This window comes from Anguilla anguilla, chromosome 11, assembly GCF_013347855.1.
Source record: "Anguilla anguilla isolate fAngAng1 chromosome 11, fAngAng1.pri, whole genome shotgun sequence".
Taxonomy (NCBI): Eukaryota; Metazoa; Chordata; class Actinopteri; order Anguilliformes; family Anguillidae; genus Anguilla; species Anguilla anguilla.
This window is the reverse complement of record NC_049211.1, coordinates 8131688-8147824: the sequence shown is the minus strand read 5'-3', so window position 1 is coordinate 8147824 and position 16137 is coordinate 8131688. Positions and strand designations below refer to the sequence as shown.

Sequence of the window (16137 nt, the reverse complement as noted above, 5' to 3'; positions counted from 1 at the left end):
AAAACTGAATTTGCAAAAAATAAATAACTGCAACTTACAACCAGAGGGGCTGAAATGTTAAAATCGTTACATGCTGATAGTGACTACATGTGGTCTGGATAGCTCCATAGACATTTGTATGCCCTGTAGATAACTCCCTGCCACTTGTTTACTAGAAAAAGTGACCTTTGAAGCTTTGCTGATGAGATTGATGCAGAACTTTGACTCCAATGCATTTTCAATTGGTGTCATAACAGTGAACTGTTAGACATACCCCATATAAAATTCCACATATAAAACTTCAGTATGTATTCCAGGAATCCAGGCAGGAATGCCAATACAGAAACTGATATCAACAACAACAACAAAAAAAAAGATTGCAAAATATACAGAAATATCATGAAATATCTATTCATCGTATTTAAAAAAAATAAAATAAAAAAACCTTACAGTACTTTACTGTTTTTACTTTTCCTACTATTGTGTAGTTTTTGAGTCTAATTTGAATTCGCAAAGGGAAGCTTGGAATATTACATTACATTACATTACAGGCATTTGGCAGACGCTCTTATCCAGAGCGACGAACAACAAAGTGTATAACCATAACCAGGAACAAGTATGACGAAACCCCTAGAGAGAAGTACCGGTCCAAGTGCAGGGAACAACCGCATAGTTCAACTTGGACCCTGGAGGTTAAACTGATTAACACTAACAACGAGAACGGCAACAACGCGATCTATGGAAAAAATACAAGTAGTCGTTAAGACAGTTAATGCACCTAAGTCACCTGTATAATGGCTTCTTTCTCCCCAAATTTGCTTTTGCGAATGTAAACCTTTTCCCATCAGTACCTAACTAACTAACTTGTTATCCTTAGATTTAAAATAACAAATGTTATATATAATTAAAGGCCCTTTAAAATGGGAATTCTTATGAGGCAGGCTGAGAGATCCTCCAAGAACATTGTAGTTACAATACAGGACCAGAAGAGATGACATTTTCTGTGTCAGAATCACAAAAAGAGCAGTTTTTCTATACATTTGTAAATTTAGATATAAATGTATTTGTGGGAGAAATACTGTGTATTATTTTTAAATGCAAGTCTCTGGTCTTATTTGGTTAACAGAATTTGTAAGGTAAACTGACAGGTCTTCTTTCAGTCTATGTTTTCAATCAACAAATTACAATAAGTACAACATGTGTTGCCCTCCATCTATTGTAAAAAGCTTCTCTAATATGTTTTTACACCTTGAATCATCAATATCCATTCGGCCGACCATACGTTTATAATCTAACGTATTGATCGCATTACAAAAAATTGTCATTATGTGAATAAGCCCTTCAGGAATTTCTTTATAGGACCACAACAGAACTTCGACAAGAACACCAGGCAGGAAATTACGTCTGATTGAAGCGTCGACAGGAAGTGTTTTATTTTTCCGGCGACGGTGTGTTCCAATTGCGTGGAGCATATTTCAGGTTAGTCAAAACATTAATTTTTGTATATAATCGTGGAGCATTAGATATATCGTCTGCAAAAAGTGTAATTCAATGGTTAAAAATAAAGAAATGTAGTAAGAATGTTGTTTATTAATTGTTTTCAGCGTCCCTACTAGCTAGCTAGCGACATTTCATTTAGCGCCAGCTAGCTAGTACCAGCTAAGCTAAATTTAAAGCTTGAAAAGTGTGCAATCTACCTCAGTCATTTTCGAACTATGTATCAATGTTATAGTAATTAGAACACAAGGTTCTGCCCGTGAATCAGATCAAATAGTTATAGATTTCATCATTAATGGTAGATGGCTAGCTAGCTTACTTCCATCGTGGTCCTTTGAAAAAAAGGCGGCCTGCTTTGTTTTGAACGAAGCACGTTTAACTTACGTCAATCCATGTTTATTTGTGATCCATTAAATTGACTCTAACGTATATTTTGACTGTCATAGCAGCTACATGGTTTATAGTGAGCAACACACATTAATTCGTCTATTTTTCGATCTTCATGAAATTCACCGAAATGTGAGGAAAAACATTGGCGCAAGCGTTCGGTGGGACCACGAGTTTGATGACAGCTGGCTAGCTAGCCAATGATCTAACTCGTTTTGAAACTTTCATTTCAACTAACAGTTTACTAGATGCATAGCTACATGATTGGTACACACATTTATTAACGGCTCAAATTGAAAGTCGTGGCTAGATAACTAGGTAACCAACTGACGTGGTGTACTTTTCTTGTAATTGGCTTATTTGTTTATCAGGCTTGTTTATCCTTGCTTACACTTTTTGCAGCTCAGATCAATAACCTGCAATTCGATCCCTGTTCCTTGCGATCACTGTGTTTACATTTTAAATATATAAATGCCTGCAAATTAAAAGTCTTGGGTGCTCAATTTGAACAAATCACATCAACAGTCTCTTTGACTGGCATGCATTGTCAGAACTCCTCTAAGCATCATTATTTGTCATCAGCTGGTGGTCTGCTGTTGCATTCACACATTTGTAGTGTCTGTTGCCACCATTGGAAGCAAAATAAGTTGTACATTTGCTTTGTATCATCTGAAAATATATCCTATTATTCTTGCAGAGCCTGTCTAGGAATTGACCTTTTCAATGTCTTTGAAACTTTGATGACAGTCATGTTTACATGGCTAACAAGCCTGGAGAGTAGGGCATCTATGGAATAATTCACATTCTTATTGCAGTGCTGTAATTGTTAGCCCAGCAGCATGAGAATAAGATTGCATTGTTTTGGCTGGAATATAATCTTTTCACTGTGAGCCTGCCAGAAGGTTGGCGAGGGAGATTTCAGGATGCATTGGAGTAGCTAGCCCCGAGTTGCTACAAGTAGCCTTGCTGCTTGTTGGCCCTCCTCTCCATTGGTTGGTTGTAGAATAGCAGGCATCTATGTCCACATATTCTGATGTCATTTATGGTAGTGTGCACACAAATGTCATGCATCACCAAAGAGGGCTGTGCTACGCAGATTGTAACACAACCTTCTGTTTCAGCAGTGAATGCTGGTGAGCACAGACTAGAGCCCCTCTTTGGTACTGTGGACAGCAAACAGTACGTTTGGGTCCATCTCCTGCCCAGGGCCCTGTTTCACGAAAGCAGGATTTCTGAGTTGGCTGGATAACTGCACTGAGTGAAACGCGGAACCCTCCCAAATCTGGAACGTGAGCTGAAGTAACAAGAGCTGTTCCGGGTTTTACTCAGTGCAGTTACCCTGCTTCGTGAAATACCCCCCAGAGCTACTGCTACAGGGCATGTTGTGACCTTCTGTTTATTAGGCAGTCCAAAATGGACCAGATTATTGAATCATCTTTAGGTCTTTATTTTGGCAAGTTGTCGTTGGTCTCCTAGGTCATGGCCTGTTATTTACAGTCTGTGTTTAGCTGTAGTAGTTTACCATATATCATACAGCCTTTAATAGCTGATTGAACACCTGAGACTGACTCTGTCCAAGTGTCAGCCATACTGTTGACACAAAGATGTGGTTCTCTCGATTACTATGAAAGTCCTTTTTGGTTTAGTTTTTAAAAAAAACTACATTTGACTTTATGCCGCTTATCTGTCTGAATTGGAATGTGATGTAGTGTTTACGCGGCAGTCAAATTCTCTTGAGCATGCCACAGGCAGTGATGAATGATAAATCTTAGACAAAAAATCTGTCCCAATTCTACATGATTTATTTTCTCTCTGAAATACATCATGTGCACACAGCGATACATTTGTATGGATGCTCATTATGTGGTTTATTTGCTTCTTACTCATGTTCATGGTTTAATTTTTGGGTTGGTGTTTTTACTTGTGTGTTTATTTTATCCAGTGAAAGTGTGAAGGTACTGACTATGGATAGGATACCGAGCACGTCTCAGGTAACTGGAGAAATAAAAGGGTGGTCATAGGTTTATTTTAGCACCACCCCCTTTTTTTTCTTTGTCCCTTTAAAGGAACCCTTGAACCTTAAAATGTGTTTGATGTGCAACATTGCGTTCCTTTACCTGGAGGGTAATGTGAATTGAGAGGGAATATACTTTCCCCCCCTTTGAAGCCATCTTGCCTCAGTATTGAATTGTACTTTTAATATGTTTGCATGAATGCGTACCAGATTGTGAGTGGTGTGTGTACACTTGTACTACAAACGTGTATTGATTTTAGCTGATATGAATTCTGTTATGGTCTGATGGCTTTGATGCTTCATAATCCTACAAGAGATGTTTTTTCTCTACATGATATAGATATAAGACATTTTTATTGCTTAAATAAAATAGACACACACCACACACCATGTGCAATTAAGAAAGTTATTCTGTCGGCTGGGAAATTTGAACTGATCCGCTCTCTCCCTCTCTTTGTTTTGCAGTTGGTGGTCACTTGGCGCTGATGGGGGACGAAAAGGACACCTGGAAAGTTAAAACACTGGACGAGATTCTCCAAGAAAAAAAACGCAGAAAAGAGCTGGAAGAGAAGGCCGACCCCAAACGCCAGAAAGCTGTGAGTCCTGCAGTCTGTCGATCGGAGCTGCGCACAAGCTCATGGCAAAAAAAAAACTTCAGTTTTAAATAAACTCTAAAACTAACTCTACTTTACTCTGATAGAGTGCAATTTATCCCACTGGGCTCTGTTATTGAAGAATTATACTTGAATATTTTATTGTGCTCTTTGTCAATATTGATTATAATTAGCATTCTTCAAGTGATTCACCATCACATGTTAAATAACTATTTGTTTGGGAGGTGTGCGAGTGCACGCGTGTGTGCGAAGCAGCTCTCTGATTGGACGCGCCCCATTACCCGGTTTCCTCTTTCGTCTGACCTCGTTTGCACTGTGCGCCTCCCCCCAGACGGATGAACGGGACACCAAGCGGGACACTCTGGAGGAAGGAGAGCTGCGGGATCACAGGATGGAAATAACGATCCGTAACTCCCCTTACCTGCGGGAGGACTCCACGGAAGACAGGTACCACCCCCACCCCGGGCCCGCCCACCGGCGGTCTGCCTCCGAGCCAGCAGAGGCCGCCATCGTCTCCTCCTGCTCTGTGTCTTCCAGAGGGGAAGAGGACGAGTCCCTCGCTATCAAGCCCCCCCAGCAAATGGCAAGAAAAGAGAAATCGCACCACAGGAAAGAGGAGAGGAGAAAGGACAAGAGGCGTCGCCGCAGCCACTCGGCAGAAGGAGGTGACCTCGGGGGGCCGCACGTTTCCTCTTCCTTTAGCCTTTACGGCGTAAAATCACCAATGCATGATTAGAATGTACGTAACTGAACATTCTAATGCTGATGTCACAATCACTGCTGGTAACTACAGCAACGGAGTTCTAGAACACTGACATTCCATTCCTGTGAATGTACTCTTCAGAGGGGTTAGATCCCTGTCATATTGCACAACCCTGTCACGCCGTCAGGCTAACGGGTGTTGCTCTGGTTCGGTCGACAGGAAAGCACATTCGCTCGAAGGACAAGGACAAGGAGAAGGAGAGGGAGAACGAGCGCAGGAAGAGGCAGAGGGAGGAGCAGGACAAGGCCCGGCGGGACTGGGAGAGGCAGAAGCGCAGGGAGCTTGCCCGGGCCCACTCCCGCATGGAGAGGTGACCACCACCCCCCCCCTCAGCGAGGGTGCTTCCGCAGGACTGGTCGATCAGTCTGTCAGTCATTTATGTCATTTATCCTTTAGAGCATCACTTACAGAGACGCAGCACACAACAAGGGGCCATTTGCAGAGGTAATTTTCTAAATTAAGGCGGAAAACCCAGTTGAAATTGATATGGGGGACGGAAACTAAAATGATTCCCTGGACTCAACACAGGCCATAGAGATGATGTCCAGGGAAATGGAGGGATAATATTTGTGTGTTTTGCTTTGTATACTTTTGTGTGCCTAGTTGAGCATGTGGTGTATTTGTGTGAATTTGAGTGTTTTTCAGTGTTTGTGGTGCCTGTGTGTGTGTGTGCACGTGTGTGTGTCGTGCGTGCACGTGTGTGTGTTTTTGAGCATGTATGTGTTTTTCAGTGTTTGTAGTGCCTGTGTGTGTGTGTGTGTGTGTGTGTGTGTGCGTGTGTGCGCGCGCGCGTGTGTTGTTCGTGCACGTGTGTGTGTGTTTGAGCATGTATGTGTTTTTCAGTGTTTGTAGTGCCTGTGTGTGTGTGTGTGTGTGTGTGTGCGTGCGTGCGTGCGTGCATGTGCGTGTCTGAGCCTGAGCCTGTGTGTGGGACGCAGTACTCTGCGGTTCCTGTCTGTGGGCTCTCTGTACTGAGTGCTCTGCCAGCCTTCTCCAGCTGTGCCTGGCGTGTGGTAAACTGCTAAACACACTTCCCCTTTCCTCCCCCGGGACGCAGGGACCGCCTGGAACAGCTGGAGCGACAGAGGGAGCGGGAACGGAAGCTCCGCGAGCAGCAGCAGAAGGAGCAGAGGGAGCAGAAGGAGCGAGAGAGGAGGGCCGAGGAAAGGCGGAAAGAGAGGGAGGCGCGCAGAGAAGGTCAGAGGCTGGGGAACTTAAACCTGTTTGGGTAAAATTGTCTATATCATACAGTGCTGTATTGGATGCGGTACTCTAATAACTGGACTTATATATGGAAACAGACACTGACCTTGCGCGGGTCATTTCCTGTGATGTGCGTTACCCCTGTTCAGTTGTTGACAGTGAATGCGAGGTTGTACTGGGATCAGTGTTTCAGGCGCAGCTCCTCAGTGTTTCTGCTTTCTGTGAGCACCTGGCGGCTGTACCTGGCTCAGTTACAGACCTCCCGGTGTTAACGTCTCGCGTGCGTGTCCCGCCCCGCAGTGCCGTCCCACCACCGGGGGCAGCTGGACGACTACGGGGAGAAGCCCAAACAGAGCCACCGCAGCCGCAGCCCCCTCCGGCCCCCCCGCGAGAGCAAGCCCGAACAGGCCGAGCCCCGCCGCATGGGTGAGGGAGCCGACGGTCTGGCGCCCCCTAGCGTCAGTCTCCTAGGAACACCCTCCTGGTGTTCTACAGAATGTGACGTCTTCTGTTTGTTAGAGCTACATAGAAATGTTACCGCAAAGTCTACAAGTCTAAGGTTTACCAGGCTTACCTGCAATCTGTGTGGAAGTAGACCCACATCTCACTGCAGCTTTCGCTCTCTGAGTCTCATTCACCTGTGCACTCATTCATTCCATAAAATATATCTATACATTAAATGGAGAAAGGGGTAAAATAAAGAAGCTGACTGGCTGTTGAGTTGACATGTGGTGGGTAGGAGTGAGGGTCTGTTTTTTTCTGTAACGGCGCAGTAAAGGTCTGTGGTGTTTTTGACAGCGTAGGGCATTGTGGGTAAAGGACTGTGGTGTTTTTTGTGACAGCGCAGGGCATTGTGGGTAAAGGACTGTGGTATTTGTGACAGCGTAGGGCATTGTGGGTAAAGGACTGTGGTGTTTGTGACAGCGTAGGGCACTGTGGGTAAAGATCTGTGGTGTTTTTGACAGCGCAGGGCATTGTAGGTAAAGGACTGTGGTATTTGTGACAGCGTAGGGCATTGTGGGTAAAGGACTGTGGTGTTTGTGACAGCGCAGGGCATTGTGGGTAAAGGACTGTGGTATTTGTGACAGCGTAGGGCATTGTGGGTAAAGGACTGTGGTGTTTGTGACAGCGTAGGGCACTGTGGGTAAAGATCTGTGGTGTTTTTGACAATGCAGGGCATTGTGGGTAAAGGTGTGTGGTGTTTTCCAGCGGTGCGGGATGAGAAGCCTGAGGACAGGGACCTGCTCTCTGACCTGCAGGACATCAGCGACAACGAGAGGAAGACCAGCACGGCAGAGTCTTCCTCAGGTACGCCCAGGACCTTACACTCTTTAACCACGGTAACCATGGAAACACCCAGAATGGGACAGCAAAGGTGATGCACATAAAGCTTAGGAAGATGCCTGCAGAGACTTGGAGGCTGTTGGTCTTCCCGTGTAATGTTCCTGCAGAGGAGGTGGACTGGGTAAATGGGTAAAGACACTGGTGTGAAGTCGTTGGTCTGTTTCTCCCATCCAGGATCAGGGTCAGGGTCTGAGGAAGAGGAGGAGGAGGAAGAGACCAGCAGCCAGAGCGAGGGAGAGGAGGAGGAGTCCGGCTCCAACTCGGCAGGCTCTGAACAGAGCGCAGGTGAGCCTGTGTGTTCTCACAGTGCACAGGTGAGCCTGTGTGTTCTCACAGAGCGCAGGTGAGCCTGTGTGTTCTCTCAGTGCACAGGTGAGCCTGTGTGTTCTCTCAGTGCACAGGTGAGCCTGTGTGTTCTCTCAGTGCACAGGTGAGCCTGTGTGTTCTCTCAGTGCACAGGTGAGCCTGTGTGTTCTCTCAGTGCACAGGTGAGCCCGTGTGTTCTCTCAGTGCACAGGTGAGACCGTGTGTTCTCTCAGTGCACAGGTGAACCTGTGTGTTCTCTCAGTGCACAGGTGAGACCGTGTGTTCTCTCAGTGTGCAGGTGAGCCTGTGTGTTCTCTCAGTGCACAGGTGAGACCGTGTGTTCTCTCAGTGCACAGGTGAGACCGTGTGTTCTCTCAGTGCACAGGTGCTCCAGAGGGTGAGCAGCGATCCGGTCATTCACACCGTTCTTTTCATTTCAGATGAAGTGAGTGAGGAAGAGCAGTCTGAGGAGTACGAAGAGGAGGCGGAGAACGGAAACCACATTCCTCCCGGTAGGCATGGCAACTCCACATTGGGAAAAATGCTGTTAGCATTTCCTTCTAACCAAATGAATCTCTCTCGCTGTAAATCGCGCTGTAGCTTTCAGCTCGGAGTGCTGATTGTGTATCAGTTTTTCCCTGTCCATATCATAACCATATCTGTTATGAGCTAAAAGTAGCGCTGGACAATATGCCCATTCGATCATTTCTAAATAATTTTTTAGAGTGCAACACAGGTTCAACAGAAAACAAGCCAACTAGAGAGAGCAGAATATAAGACTATAGAGAGAGTGGAATATTGGGGTGGCAGGTATGCCATCCCACCAAATTACACCTTGGCGGGGCAGCATGCCCCATACCTGTGTAAGACTAAAGAGAGAGAATAATATAAGACTTAAGTTTGTGTGCTGCTGGAGGGGCCGCCTCTTAGGAGATCTTCGGTTTTTCCGCTTTCCGGCACAGTGCCCGAGTCGCGCTTCGATCACGACACGGAGGACAGCGTGGAGGAGGAGGAGGAGCCCGAAGAGGTGGAGGAGGGCGAGCCCACGCCCCCGTCCCACTCGCGCTCCCCCACCCCGGATGACAAGTACATCCCGGATTCGCCCGTCATGTCCCCCGTGGAGCTGAAGAAGGAGCTGCCCAAATACCTGCCTGCGCTCCAGGTGTGCTGCTGCTGCTTTACATGACATCACATTCAGTGTACAGCCTCATCCAGAGCTCCTGACACTGTGTTTGTCTCAGGAATACAGACGTGCAGTATCACTATTTCTGTACTGTTGATATTGCCCTGCAAACCCATTTATAATCCGTACATGTGAAGTTAGCCCACCAAACCAGAAATTAGTGGAATTAGTGGCACATGCAAAAGTAAATGCTACTATACAGCTAGCCGATTTTTACATAACTATACCTATACCATTACTATGCCAAATAGAAATGCAAAAAGAAAGATGATAGGTAGGGGGTCGGGGGACCCATGGTGCTATCTGAAGAGAGTGGGTCTTCAGTCTGTGTCTGGAGATAGACAGCGTATCTGCTTCCCTGACTGCAGTGGGACACTCCAAAAGAGATGGGAGATGTGACCAGGATGTGCAGCGTGGTGGGGGAAGTGTGTGTGGGGGGGGTTTTCTTACCCTGTAGGGTCGGCTGGTTTTATTTACTTAACACTGAATTGGTCAATTAAAGTTGCTGTTATTTACAACATTAACTCATCTCAGCTGGTTTCTTGTGGACAGGAAATGCTTTGCCTCTCTAGAAACAGGGCTGGCAACCTCTGCTCTGAAGGAATGACCAGAGGACTCTGATTGTACCCTCAGCGAGTTACTTATTCCCTAACGTGCCTGTATCTCTTTCAGGGGTGTCGCAGTGTGGAGGAGTTCCAGTGTTTGAACCGGATAGAGGAAGGCACTTACGGGGTGGTGTACCGAGCCAAGGACAAAAAGACGGGTATGCAGCGCCATCTTGTGTATTTTCAAAAACCGCTTTTTCATTTTCGCGATTGGAGTTGAGTCTGAAACTCAGACTGCTGCTGTTCCCCTGCGTCTCAGATGAGATTGTGGCCCTGAAGAGGCTGAAGATGGAGAAGGAGAAAGAGGGCTTTCCCATCACCTCCCTGAGAGAGATCAACACCATCCTGAAAGCGCAGCACCCCAACATCGTCACAGTCAGGGTGAGTTTGGGGGGGGGTAAGAGGGCCCTGCCGATGTTAATGCTCTGGCAGATGCTCAGGCAGTTTAACCTGCAGGCTGTAAGCTGATGGAAGTTCCTCTCCCTCTCCGCCATGTTTAGGAGATTGTCGTTGGCAGTAACATGGATAAGATCTACATTGTGATGAATTACGTGGAGCATGACCTGAAGAGCCTGATGGAGACCATGAAGCAGCCCTTTCTGCCAGGTGAGCAAGTCTGTCAGTCGCAGTGCGTTTGACGCAGTCACAGTGCCTCTCACACAGTCTGTCATTCACAGTGCCTCTCACACAGTCACAGTGCCTCTCACACAGTCTGTCATTCACAGTGCCTCACAGTCTGTCAGTCACAGTGCCTCACACAGTCTGTCAGTCACAGTGCCTCTCACACAGTCTGTCAGTCACAGTGCCTCTCACACAGTCTGTCAGTTCACAGTGCCTCACACACAGTTGGTCCATCACCATGCCTCTCAGTCTGTCAGTCAGTGTCCCTCACACGGTCTCAGTCAGTGTGTCTGACGCAGTCACAGTGCCTCACACACAGTCTGTCAGTCACTTGCTGTCGCCATCACTCTTTCTGCAATCTGTCGTCCTCTCATACTCATCCTCCTCATGCTGTTTTCTTATTCAATTTTTTTCTTCCCTCCCTCTTCCCTTTGTTTCCCACTTCGACTCTCCCATGTCTCTATTTTGCTTTTCCACGTTCTCACTCTCCTTCTCTCTTTCACTTTCACTCTTTCACTCTGTCCCTCTCTCTCTCTCTCTCTCCCTCCCTCCCCCCCCTCTCCCTCCAGGTGAGGTGAAGACCCTGATGATCCAGCTGCTTAGGGGAGTGCGCCATCTCCATGACAACTGGATCCTCCACCGTGACCTGAAGACCTCCAACCTTCTGCTGAGCCACAAGGGCATTCTGAAGGTGGAGAGCCAGAGCCGTGTGCAGCCCAAGCACTCTGTGTGCTGTCTCTTTCTGTTGTGTTTTTCGGGCTAATTTGTCTCGCTCCACTGTCATGTCCAAATTTGGCGTTCGTGAGACTTGGCCTCTCATGCAGTCGCCTGTAACGATGAAGGTTGATTTTTGGTCGGTTTTTGCATTTTATGAAAACGAAATGTTCCTTAGTCCTAATTATATCCCACTCAAGCTGTGTCCAGAACACTGGCACTTCCTGGCCATCAGCGTAAGGTTTTCTAAAGCAGACCATCATCTCTCCCTGATGAGCTGGCAGCAGCGTGGGGGGCGGGGTTTTCAGTGTTAATACTTATCTACTTCATTAAAGTCATTAGAGGATGATTGATTTTAACAGAGTGGTGCCGTTGTACCCCGTCCTCCCGCAGGTGGGAGATTTCGGCTTGGCCCGCGAGTACGGTTCCCCGCTCAAGCCCTACACGCCGGTGGTGGTGACGCTGTGGTACCGGTCCCCAGACCTGCTGCTCGGGGCCAAGGTGAGGCTCGTTAGGGCCCGGCCCGCTAGCGCCCGGCCCCCCCAGCGCCGGCTCCCTGGAGGCTGGAGGGAGCAGCTGCTGTCGAGCTCAGCTGTTAAAACTCTGCTTATAAACACCGGCTGTTAACACCTCTCCCCCCTGGCAGCCTGTACCAGACCTCAGAACCTCAAGAGGAAGTTTTGATTTTAAATCCCTCTCCCCCCCCCACACAGGAGTACTCCACCGCTGTGGACATGTGGTCCGTCGGCTGCATATTTGGAGAGCTCCTGACCCAGAAGCCTCTCTTCCCCGGAAAGTCCGAAATTGACCAAATAAACAAGATTTTTAAGGTACCTGTTGAACTTTTGTGGTTGCGCACGAGTGAGGTGTAACAACATTTGTGAACACTAGGTGTCAGTGTTTTGTACGATTGCTAGTTATGAAAGCAGAAAAACAGTAAGGGTTTTTGCAAAGATGTTAGCCACAGTACGTAGGCATTTGAACATTATTCGGTTCTCAGTTTTCTTTGGATCATAGAAGTGTACATCTCCTCAGCAGAATTCTGTCAGATCATGAGAAAAATACTTATGAGACCTCTGACCCAGGGTGTTTGTGGCTGTCTCTCTCTCTCCCCACACCAGGATTTGGGATCGCCCAGTGAAAAGATCTGGCCAGGTTACAACGAGCTGCCTGCAGTGAAGAAGATGACCTTCACGGAGTACCCCTACAACAACCTGCGCAAGCGCTTTGGGGCGCTCCTGTCCGACCAGGGCTTCGACCTCATGAACAAGTACGTCTCCGCGGCGACCTCACTATCACATACCTACATATATGGGGAGGTTCCTCTAGTATAAATTCTCAGGCCCCGGTATCTCCTCGGGAAGCCATAAATATGGGGTTTGGGTGTACAGCTGCACCTGAATAAATCTGGGTTTGGGGGGGGAGTGTATGTTTTTTCATAGTTACTTTCGTGGCTGAAAGTCAGAATGTTCTTAACCCTTTACCGTGTAAGTTCACAAATGCGTGATAAGAATGCTCATAACTGAACATTCTAATGCTGATGTAACATTCATTGCTGGTGACTGAAAGCAAGCCTACCAGTTCTAGAATGCTGACATATGGAAATTTGAACAAACATTCCAAAAAAAAGGCCCACTCTTTTTAGGGGGTGAATGTGCCTGGTGACAGGGTTATTGACTCTGCTGTGATGTGGGGGTTTTTGCGGTGTGTGAGGTGCTGTGCAGTGACAGGCTGTGCTTGTCCCCAGTCTCTCAGCAGCCCTGTGTTAAATGTCACAGACGACCTCGCTCCCCTTCCAGCAAATATTAGCTCAGAAAAGACACTGACCTCTATATCTGGAGAAGACGGGGGAAAAAGGATGCTTCCTCTGCTCTGAGCAGGAGTTGGTTACTGTTCAGTTGATGTTGGGACTGTGTCATATTGTCTTCAGTGAATCCTACTGCTGTCAACATCAACATCAGGCCAGTGAACGGGTTCATTTTGTTCCTGTGTATAGCATTCAGCAAATAAGAGGCCTGCTTTTTGACCTTAGATTACTAGGATAAATAAATAACTTGGTAACCTGCTGAAACCTGATTTAAAGCACTGCAGTGGTAGGACCAAAAATACATGCACGTGTTGAGTGACCCAGACGCTGGGGTTGTTTGTCCCAGTGTGTGAATGGGAGGTGTAAGCTCCACAGCGGACCTCCCATGTGTGTCCTATCAGTCCTGATATTGAGTCCAGCCCTGACGCCGTGGACAGCAGCCAGAGAGTCGTGAGCCCAGCGCGGGGGGGATTCTGCAGTTTTGGGGTTCTCCCTGTGCGGTGCGGTGCGGAGCCGGCCGGGCTGGCGGACATCGCGGTCACGCTGCGAATGTCGTGCTCTGGTGCAGCCCCGGGCCCCTGCGGCGAGCCGGATCGAACCCTGTCGCTCGGGACCGCGGAGGCCACGGCCTCGGGCCGGCGGCGGGTGAACGGCGGCTTCCGGGCGGGGGCGGCCTCGAGCCCCCGTGCGCCGTTCCCACGCCCCGTTTGAACCGGCCCGGCGGGGCAGCCGGCTAGCGCTGTTTCGGTTGGGTGGAGCATCCGTCGGGTTTGGCTTGGCGCGCTATGCAACCGTCGTCTCGGTAACCGCCGTCTCAGCAACAGCTGTCCGGAGCAGTTGGAGAGAGAGGCAGCTGGGCGTCGGGTTCCCACAGGCCTTCCGCGTGTGGAAGATTCAGCGTCGCCGAAACGCTTGGATTTTTGCACTGTGCATGCGTTTGCTCGATTTTCGGTTGGTTTATGCGATTTATGAAGCAAAATTTCCATTGTTATACAGGTTCCTCTCAAGAGGAGTGCTCGCCCCAAGTATTATGACCTCTGGGTCAGTAGTGTTTGGTTTTCCATAGCACGTAAAATCTGAATAAACCAGATCTTCCTAGACAGGATTTTTATTTAAAAGCACGTCTTCACTTTTTAACGGCTCTAACATTGGCCGGGCATGCGGGAGTTTTGGTCGGTTAAGCTGACAGTGTTTCTCCGCTTGCGAGTGACACCCCCTCCCCCCCCCCCCTGCCCATGAAACGTTTTCCACCGACCCGTAACGGCACGAGCCCAACTTGCGCTCTGTGTTGTGGTCAGAACCGATGGCTGACGTCGCACGCGTTGAAAAATGCACACTTGTCTGCGTTTTCCCAAATCCAGAGGTTGCCGTGACCGCTGCAGCAAGACCATGATGGGCCGTTCAAAATTAGGGTAGCAAAGAGAAAATCGGTTAATAAGTGCCATCTGAACCCTGAACATTGTCGCGTGCGTGTGTGTGAGGGTGAACCGCCGAACCTGAGCACCCCTTCCGCCTCTCCTGTCCCAAAGGTTCCTCACCTACTGTCCCAGCAAGAGGATCACGGCAGAGGAGGCCCTGAAGCACGAGTATTTTCGGGAGACCCCCCTGCCCATCGACCCCTCCATGTTCCCCACGTGGCCGGCCAAGAGCGAGCAGCAGAGAGTGAAACGGGGTACCAGCCCGCGCCCCCCAGAGGGCGGTCTGGGGTACAGCCAGCTGGTGAGTCCTGCGTCTGGACCCTTCCCTGCACGTCCCGCGTCCCTATTCGCTCGCTTGCGTCTCAAACTTAAACTTGGCCTGAGCAAACAGGACACGGGCATCCAGTACATCTTATTCTTATTCATTATTAGAGTCAAATACTCAAAACACTTTTTTTTAAGACTGAGAAGATATGGTTCTAATGGTGCATGTTTTATTGTAATACTCTTTTTTTTTTTTGCTTTGGAGTGCCTTTACCTTCTTATTTTGCGTATGATTGTTAGCCTTTAAAGCCAGCTAACGTGGACGCGTCCTCGTGTGTTCTGATAGGGTGATGACGACTTGAAGGACACGGGTTTTCATCTGACCACCACAAACCAGGGAGCTTCCGCGGCCGGGCCGGGGTTCAGCCTCAAGTTCTGATCCGGATCCGGCCCCTTTATTCCGGATTTGGGAATTTTGAGCAGACTGACTGGACAGAAATGGAATCTGCACAGAAACGCGGTTGCTCTGGCCCTATCCCTCCCTTCCTCCCTCCCGCCCGCCCGCCCTCCAGCCCCGCCCACTCCCTGAGCAGTGGAGACTGGAACCCGTGTGTTCACGAGAACGTTGACCAATCAGTGACCAGCACTCGCAGAGCCATGCAGATGGGAAGGAATCCTACGCCTTGTTTTTGGGAGAGGGTGCGAGAGACCCTATTCAGAGAGCACGAGGCGGATTTAAACCGCCATTTCTCCCCCTTCCCGCGGAAAGGCCCGGACTGGGAGGGGTGCTGGTCGGTTTGGCTCGCACACAGATGCAAACTTTTGTTATAATGTCCGTGTTCCTCTCCTCCTTTTCGTGGGAAATGTCCACCTGCTGGTTTCTACATTTCAGTAGTACTCAGTACTTTATAATATCACTGAATTAAGGCTTTATTTCTTGTGAAGATATAGTGGAAAAATAAACAAAAAAGCATTTGGGATTAGTTATTTTGCGTTAGTTATTTTGTCCTTTTTTTTAAAGCTGTCATTAGTGGGACTCTTCTGGAGAGTTCTATGATTTAGATTTATTCTTTTTTTGGCACAGAAATAAAATGGTTTTATTCGGTAGGATGGAGTCAGTTCGGGTTCGGCTAACTTCAGAGAAGGGCCTTTTTAAAAAATAAATATATACATAATTAAAACGTTCAGTATGCATGAAATTCTCATTTTCTCACTTCTGCGATTTTGTGTCATCCGAAGCTACACACACGCATACACGTATTCAACCTGGTCCTTTCATAGGTTTCCGCAATTTGCAATAAAGCATTCTTAGCTAGAAGAGTTAGCCTATTTAATAAAGTCCAGCACTGAACCGAACTCGGACGGCAGACATCCAAATGTGATATCATGCTTTGGCACGCCCCTCTCCGTCTGCAGGA

General features: G+C 47.9%; 1 protein-coding gene across 3 annotated transcripts; it reads left to right on the top strand.

Moving 5' to 3' along the window:
* Positions 1-1352: 1352 nt before the first annotated feature.
* cdk11b (cyclin-dependent kinase 11B) lies at positions 1353-15904 on the top strand. Of its 3 annotated transcripts, XM_035380743.1 has the most exons (22): positions 1373-1458; positions 3806-3854; positions 4343-4473; positions 4823-4938; positions 5029-5156; positions 5414-5564; positions 5651-5698; positions 6312-6451; positions 6758-6883; positions 7667-7765; positions 7976-8086; positions 8548-8619; positions 9070-9269; positions 9963-10053; positions 10155-10276; positions 10396-10501; positions 11086-11207; positions 11624-11731; positions 11944-12060; positions 12352-12500; positions 14567-14756; positions 15066-15904. In XM_035380743.1, the coding sequence occupies exons 3-22, from the start codon at positions 4363-4365 to the stop codon at positions 15156-15158; spliced, it is 2400 nt and encodes a 799-aa protein (XP_035236634.1). In that variant the 5' UTR covers positions 1373-1458; positions 3806-3854; positions 4343-4362; the 3' UTR covers positions 15159-15904. The 3 variants fall into 3 exon arrangements, with proteins under 3 accessions (XP_035236635.1, XP_035236634.1, XP_035236636.1); XM_035380744.1 differs by lacking the exon at positions 3806-3854 and having other exon boundaries at positions 1353-1458; XM_035380745.1 differs by lacking the exon at positions 5651-5698 and having other exon boundaries at positions 1374-1458.
* Positions 15905-16137: the final 233 nt, after the last annotated feature.

Coding starts and splice junctions, on each gene's coding strand:
- cdk11b (XM_035380744.1), top strand. CDS start 4,363: ATGGGGGACGAAAAGGACACCTGGAAAGTTAAAACACTGGACGAGATT. Junction 8,620..9,069: donor CGGAAACCACATTCCTCCCG/GTAGGCATGGCA, acceptor TTTCCGGCACAG/TGCCCGAGTCGCGCTTCGAT. Junction 14,757..15,065: donor GTCTGGGGTACAGCCAGCTG/GTGAGTCCTGCG, acceptor GTGTTCTGATAG/GGTGATGACGACTTGAAGGA.